Source organism: Aristolochia californica, unplaced genomic scaffold, assembly GCF_029961685.1.
Source record: "Aristolochia californica isolate CCGP_79_NKW_82.1479 unplaced genomic scaffold, dmAriCali1.0.hap1 SCAF_6, whole genome shotgun sequence".
In the NCBI taxonomy this organism is placed as follows: Eukaryota; Viridiplantae; Streptophyta; class Magnoliopsida; order Piperales; family Aristolochiaceae; genus Aristolochia; species Aristolochia californica.
This window is the reverse complement of record NW_027182257.1, coordinates 37102491-37110032: the sequence shown is the minus strand read 5'-3', so window position 1 is coordinate 37110032 and position 7542 is coordinate 37102491. Positions and strand designations below refer to the sequence as shown.

At 36.7% G+C, this 7542-nt stretch overlaps 1 protein-coding gene across 1 annotated transcript; it reads left to right on the top strand.

The window, feature by feature from the left end:
- The first annotated feature begins 202 nt into the window (after window positions 1-202).
- Window positions 203-7305, top strand: LOC137933972 (biotin carboxylase 1, chloroplastic-like). Its single transcript, XM_068778130.1, has 17 exons — window positions 203-379; window positions 507-549; window positions 1397-1731; window positions 2187-2328; window positions 2617-2715; window positions 2866-2922; window positions 3222-3293; window positions 3491-3580; window positions 4630-4689; window positions 4887-5072; window positions 5157-5249; window positions 5326-5407; window positions 5541-5647; window positions 5738-5813; window positions 5929-5975; window positions 6370-6432; window positions 6770-7305. The coding sequence occupies exons 2-17, from the start codon at window positions 508-510 to the stop codon at window positions 6824-6826; spliced, it is 1608 nt and encodes a 535-aa protein (XP_068634231.1). The 5' UTR covers window positions 203-379; window position 507; the 3' UTR covers window positions 6827-7305.
- The last annotated feature ends 237 nt before the right edge of the window (window positions 7306-7542 follow it).

Genomic DNA, 7542 nt, shown 5'->3' with positions numbered 1-7542 from the left:
TATCTTTTGTGCTTGCAAAAGGGTCTCAATACAGAGTAACCATTTGATCTCTAAATTGTCCAAGCTTACAAGAATTAGAAGGTATAATGTTCTTATTGGTTAAAACTCAAATTAGTATATATTTCCGGTTTGGTGGAGGTATTATTGTAATATATGCAAGAGTCAAGAGCACTCAGAGCAACTACGCATACTACATAGCTTCCAATTTTCTCGGCGGAGTCTTCAAAGTTCAATCTGCTGCATTCCTCGATTTCATCGACGCCCTACTTTTCCCCGTTGCTTCTTCGATTTAACGGTCACTTCCCTCTCCTTCTCAACTAATTCTCATCTGCCTCGGTGTTGCTGGAAAGCTTACATTTTTCTCTCTCGCGTTTTTCTGGTACTTCTCGTATAACTGTTTCAGATCTAATTTGTCTCTGTTTGCGTTCTGTTTTTTATTAAGTAATTTGCGTCGGTTTCAATCTTCCGTTTCTCTGATGTGTTTTTTTCTTTGATTTTGGGTTTAGCATGGATGCCATGATTGTCTGCAAATCGGTCTGCGCGCCTCGTGTAAGTCACTACCCTTTTCCTATTTCGTTCTTGTAGTTGCTTGTTTTGTTTCCTTGTCATTAGTTCTAACTTAGAAAGGTTGTTGCTTTTCTCGCATCCTGTTCTATGTGGTAGCGGAATAATATTAGTTTGTGTGCGGACTGGATGAATTCTCAGAGGCATTCCCATGGTTACTTTGGTCTTGAAAGGTCTAGTGGAAGTTCCAATTTTCGAGGGTCTTTAGCGAATGGATCGGTCTCTGAAATCTGAATAAGAGGAATCGATATAGACTTGTTTCAGAAGTTTGAGAATTAGCTTTTATGAACTAGAATGTGAAGTTGGTCTGGTTAAGAGTTTCAAGTCCAATTATTAACTGATTAATTTTTTTGCTTTTAATTGTGTGGCTTGTTTTCTTTCACATTTTTGTTTATTGACCCAATCTGGTCTCTACAAATTTAGAATCTCCCCCTCTCTGTAAACAGTAATTTAGAAAAAAGAAAAAGCATTTAAAAAAAAAAGAAAGAAGGCCGAAGTTCATTGCTCTGTTTCCATGCTTAATCACTTGGATTTGCTTTTAACCGGAACATATGCTCTTGTTCTGAAATGGAGTATGAAACAATACTATTTGAAAAAAGAAAATACTGTACCAGGTAGTAAAAAAGAGCCATATATCATTTCTATTTTTAAAAAAGAAAAAATGAAAGACCCACATGGTGTTGCTGTTTTTGGCTTGTAAATCTCATAAGTTAAATACTCTTAAAACTATTTGATCCGTTTTCTTGTCATCTTTCAATTAAGTATTCAAAGCACCTTTTCATTGTTTTGCTACTTTGATTTGTCTCTGATTTTTTGGCTGTGTGGCATCCAGTGCTCCAGTAACAAGGGTTTGTTCGCGGGACAAGCCAAAGGAATTAAGAGCTCACAATGCAGCTTTATGGTTGGAAGTAGTTTGCGTTTTCTAAGTCAAAGAGCAGTTCAACTAAGCCGGAAGTCCAAGAAAATGGGAGGAGCACTGAGTGCAACTTGTCGGAATGAAAAGATTCTAGTAGCGAATAGAGGGGAAATTGCTGTTCGAGTGATTCGAACTGCCCATGAGATGGGAATCCCATGTGTTGCAGTTTACTCAACAATAGATCGGGATGCGCTCCATGTTCGTCTGGCTGATGAGGCTGTATGCATTGGGGAAGCACCTAGTAGCCAATCGTAATTTACCAAAATACCTTTTCTTTTATTGTAGCAACGCAGCGTGCATGCCCTATCATGATTATCTATGATTGATAATTTGACACCAAAATGCATTGCTTTAGAATCACTACTCTTAGACATTTCTAGATGCTGCTCATTTGAATGCAACCAGAATGGGCCATTTGTAGGTCCTGATCTACAGAATATGACAAACTAAACATCTGATTGGTCATAGATGAACTATAGAAAACAGGGTCGTGTGAACAATATTCAAAATTGGTTCTAACCTATTACCAGAATAAGTGTCTCAGAATTTTCAAATCCCTTGTCCTGGCTAGCGTTTAACTTTTTAGTTTATATGGTGTATATTGTCCAGGCTTTGGATTTTATTTCCCATTAAATCCTCATTTGCAATTTTTTTTTTTTTTTTTGTGGTCAGGATTGATTTTGTATTTTCTTTCATGATTTAACAGGTATTTGTTCATCCCAAATGTCCTGTCTGCTGCTGTAAGTCGTCAATGCACCATGCTGCATCCTGGATATGGTTTTCTTGCTGAGAATGCTGCTTTTGTTGATATATGCAGAGAGCATGGAATTAATTTCATTGGTCCCAATGTAAGTTCCACGTAATTTTAAAGTGAATATAGAGCTCTGAATCTTTAGGAATGTTTGCATTATCCATTGCCGAGTCTATTCAAGTTACTCAAGACTTGGTTAAGTCCACTGAACTAGGAAAGTCTTGAGAATATTTAAAATTGAGGATCAGGGATTGTCATAAGACCTTTCCAATAATTGGTTAATACCTAGTTTTCTGATATCTCTGGTGCGAGCATCCATTTTCTTCTTAATTTGTGGTTTTTTTTTTATGGAGTTTGAATTAGAATTGCTTGATGTTCATTGCAGCCAGATAGTATCCGTGTTATGGGTGACAAAGCAACTGCTAGGGAGACAATGAAAAAAGCTGGTGTCCCAACAGTACCTGGCAGTGATGGGTTGGTGCAGGTAGTATATTTTTTAATCAATGTTTATCCTTGTTGTCAAGAAGCTGAAACTATCTCCTTTTAAAATATTCAATCTTTGGAGCTAGTTGTTACTGGTATTATGACTTGATTGGAGAATGGATTTACTTTTAATATCTGTTCAAATTTTCAGTCCACAGAGGAGGCTGTCAAGCTTGCCCATGAGATTGGTTTCCCTGTGATGATCAAGGTATACTACCTCCACATAAAGATGTTTCTGGCATGACCTCTTTTCATGTCAAACTGTTGTTTACATTTATCTGCAAATTTTTACTTTTCCAGGCCATGAATGGGGTAAACAATTGGTTTGGTGGGAGGGTTTCTAATAGATGTATGCAAAAAATGCCTATTCTTATGTTCGATGATATTTTACATTTTCCATTGTTTCCTTCTCAAAAGAATGTTCCATTGTTTGACATCCAAACATTTAAAAACGTACCATTTCCTTATGCGATCGTCACAGTTATCTTATGTCTTCTTGTTTAATAGGCAACTGCTGGTGGTGGTGGCCGTGGGATGCGTCTGGCTAATCAACCCGATGAGTTTGTAAAGTTACTGCAGGTACTCTATTAACCTCTTTTATGTTGTTGGCCATGAATTAAATTTCTTTCATGAGAATTTTTAAAACTTTGGCCCTTGTAATACATGTCTATTCTTTAAGTTTAAATAAATTTACATTGTTCAGCTATAGTTGTGCGTTACAGAAGATGACAGTCTTTTTGGTTTGGAATTCATGTTTATCATTTTAATTTCTGTAGCAAGCCAAGAGTGAAGCTCAAGCTGCATTCGGGAATGATGGAGTTTATTTGGAAAAGTGCATCCAAAATCCTAGGCATATTGAGTTCCAGGTAGACCCCTCTCCATCTCTCTCTCATGCAATGTTTAAGAAATACTGTTGGGTAAGTTTCTTTATTTGATGCTTTTTAGAAGGGCCCTCACATCAAACTAGTTAGATTAAATATGCTGATAAATGAATGCAAATAATATGCCTGTGTCAGATTGGCTTGTCGCAAACTCTGTATATCAAATTACATTAGATATGCATAATGTTGAATTTAACGGTATGTTTATCCATTAAATTATTGGGTAGAAGGCTAAAATTGGCTGAAAAATTTACTCGTCTTATTGGTGATCAATGGATGCTCCAAAATAGAGAATTTTTTTATGAATTCTTAGAAAGTGATTAGCTAAAGAGATACATAAGTCAGCTAAGATGAAGGCTTCTCTCTCTCTCTCTCTCTCTCTCTCTCTCTCTCTAAATATATATATATATATATATATTTATGTATATCTATATATATATTTATGTATATATATATCTATATATATATATATATATATATATTTATGTATATCTATATATATATATTTATGTATATCTATATATATATATTTATGTATATTTATGTTAAGGAATAGTCCTACATAGATTAGTGAGTACAAAGATCTTGAGTTTATTAGTTGGTAAATAGGTTTCCTAAGTTGGCTAGTCATTTTGGGATAGGGTCTTCGACCCAATTTAAGATGGTATCAGAGCAGGTACTCATATGTGGGCTTACACCTAAAAACTATCTACTTGTAGAGCCACAAAAGAGGGCCTACACCTAAAAACTATCCACTTGTAGAGTCACAAAAGAGGGCCTACACCTAAATTGCTTACTCCTAAATTATCCACTTGTAGAGCCACAAAAGATAGTCTACACGTGAGGGGGAGTGTTAAGGAATAGTCCCACATAGATTAGTGAGTATAAAGATCTTGAGTTTATTAGTTGGTAAAGAGGTTTCCTAAGTTGGTTAGTCATTTTGGGATAGGGCCTTCGACCCAATTTAACACACACACACACACACACACACACACATACATATTTTCATAGACCTAATTGGATCGAATCTTCAGGTTCTTGCAGATAAATATGGAAATGTTGTTCACTTTGGAGAGCGTGATTGCAGCATTCAGGTACCACTGACAGATACTTGAGACTAGTGATGAGCAAAATAACTTAGCTAGAGGCAAATATTGTACAAATTTGCAGAGCAATCTTCATATAAGAGTAAATATTTTGTAGCACTTCTTCACTGCAAATGCAGTATGTCACTCTTGAATGATTTAGGGTTTTGATGGGCAGACATTATTGTTATTTGTTGCTCTAACAGCGGAGGAATCAAAAGCTGCTGGAAGAAGCTCCATCTCCTGCTCTTACTCCTGAACTGCGGAAAGCCATGGGGGATGCAGCTGTTGCTGCTGCAGCATCAATAGGATATATTGGTGTTGGAACGGTGGAATTTCTACTGGATGAAAGAGGTTCTTTCTACTTCATGGAAATGAACACCAGAATTCAGGTAAATTGTTGCTAAGATTTCAGAAAGACTTCTCTTGGCAATGCAAAATATGTGAGTGATAACTTTTTTTCTGTAAAATTGCAGGTGGAGCATCCTGTCACTGAAATGATCTCTTCAACTGATTTGATTGAGGAACAAATTCGTGTGGCACTTGGAGAAAGGCTCAGTTACAATCAGGTAAATGATCATTTTAAGTCAAGCACCTTTAAATTTATCAATGTGCAGATTTTTGTAATGGTCTTCTCTTCTACAGGAAGATATTGTACTTACGGGACATTCAATTGAATGCCGCATTAATGCAGAAGATGCTTTCAAGGGGTTCCGACCAGGACCTGGTATGCTCAAGTGTGTCTGTGCATGGGTGGAGATTCCACTCTTGACTGGATACCTTCTTATTTGCAAAGCTGCTAGACAAGGTTCTAGCTTTTTGTGAATTCATTTTAATTTTGTCCTCCTTTCTGATGCCAGGGAAAATTACAGCTTACTTACCTTCTGGCGGTCCATTTGTGAGAATGGATAGTCATGTCTACCCTGATTATGTGGTTCCCCCCAGCTATGACTCCTTGTTGGGAAAGGTATGCTAGTTATTTCCCCTACCCACTTCAGTATTCATGTAATCACCAGTATATTCATGGAGTTACTGACTTTTTTCCTTTGCCTTCTAGCTAATTGTTTGGGCTCCAACCAGAGAGAAGGCAATTGAGCGCATGAAAAGAGCTCTTAATGATACAGTCATCACAGGTTGGTGAATGCTTGGATCTAGACAGTATCTCAAACTTTAATTTGCTTTCTATGCAATGTAAAACCTCTGCTGTTATTTCTCATCTTGGCTGACAACCACTCACTTTGTCTTCAGGAATTCCAACGACCATCGAATACCATAAACTTATCCTCGACATTGAGGTAGATGAGCTCCTCCAACGATTGTTTTTGCCTTTCTTATGGGCTTAATATTTTGGATAGATAAGCTCCTCCAACGATTGTTTTTGCCTTTCTTATGGGCTTAATATTTTGGTCACTCAACTGCAACAGAAAGAACAGTGTCGTAAGTTGCATGTGGCTGAAATGTTAGCAGCCTTTTTCCCCTGTGGTAAACTGGGACACTTGACCCATTGCCTCTAGTTCATAACATGACTGTATCGCAACAGGCCTAAGCCTCAGCTCGATTTTTGCTTGGGGATGACATTTAGAAAACTTAATCTAGAAAGAATGTATTTGCCCTTACATCTGTAAATGGTGTGCTTTTCAAGTTTTGTCAAGTTTGATTTGACCACTGGTTGTGCACTTTGTATTGCAGGACTTCAGAGATGGTAAGATTGACACAGCATTCATACCAAAGCATGAGAAGGATTTAGCTGCGGTAAGAATCTGATCTGAATATTTAAGCTGGTAAAAAAATAGGCAAATATTTCTTTTGACCTTTTTCTATTTGAACAACTAGTAAGCCGTTGTGTGAAACTGGTATAATTGATCTGGTGTAAGATTTAACAGACAATTTTAGCCTTTATTTGATATGTATTCTGAAGTGCTTCTTATGTAGTTCTCTTGCATGGAAGTAGGGTATTCTTCCCAACCACCACTTCCACTTTGATTTTAGAAAAATCACGTTGATGAGATCATTTAGTTCAGTTTTTAATTTTTGTTTCCTTTCATTTGAAATCTCTGACTCAATCACTTATTTTGTTTATATTTTTCAGCCCCAAAGTTTGGTTCTATCAAAACCTGAGAAAGCACTAGCCAGCACAACGGCATAACCAGAATTCTGGTACCTAGATTCAACCACTTCCATGTTTTCCCTAGAGTTGAGCGTTCTTTCCTGCCACAGTTTTGAGCAAAGGAACGGTCGTTTTAGTTTTTGGTTATATCAATCCTCAATGGTTTACCTTGTAGCTCTTCCCCTTATTTGTAAAATTATTGGAAACAGAACCTCTAGTTTGTTATGAAAAATCGGTGCTGTGTCAGTTATTTTACTTGATTTTTAAGTGATAATCACTTAAACAACTTTTCATATACTAAATATAAATTTTTAAAAGACATTCATGTGTGTAGATTGTCATTAGGGTAAATAGGGCAACCTCAAATAAGAGGTGACATGACCTTGTAATTATATAAGATGGTGTACATCTTTTGATGTCTTTTTTTTCTTGAAAGGTGTGTAGCCTAAGGGTATTGTTGATATTGTAATCTTCTCACTTTAACTATAAACAGAGGCATGCAGGTATGGGTTAGAGCATTCAGTTCTAGTCTCTCTTCTTTCATTTCTCTTCTTTGCTTCTTTCTTCTTTTCCTCTCCCATGAGTTAAGGTTTCTCCTTTCTCCTTTGTCCTCTCTTTTCTTCTTTCTCTACCTTGTTGTCATCATACTTTGTAAAAATTATGAGAAGGTTCGAGAAATCAACTTGGTATCAAAGCGGGCATAGATTTGACACGGAAAAGGAGAAGACGGAGAAGAAACGGAGGGAAAAAAAGAG

Bases quoted from the DNA above. Each gene is read 5' to 3' on its own strand.
- LOC137933972 (XM_068778130.1), top strand. From the start codon at position 508: ATGGATGCCATGATTGTCTGCAAATCGGTCTGCGCGCCTCGT. The intron at 4,690-4,886 runs GTACCACTGACA...TTGCTCTAACAG, and splicing joins AGCGTGATTGCAGCATTCAG to CGGAGGAATCAAAAGCTGCT. The intron at 5,073-5,156 runs GTAAATTGTTGC...GTAAAATTGCAG, and splicing joins AAATGAACACCAGAATTCAG to GTGGAGCATCCTGTCACTGA.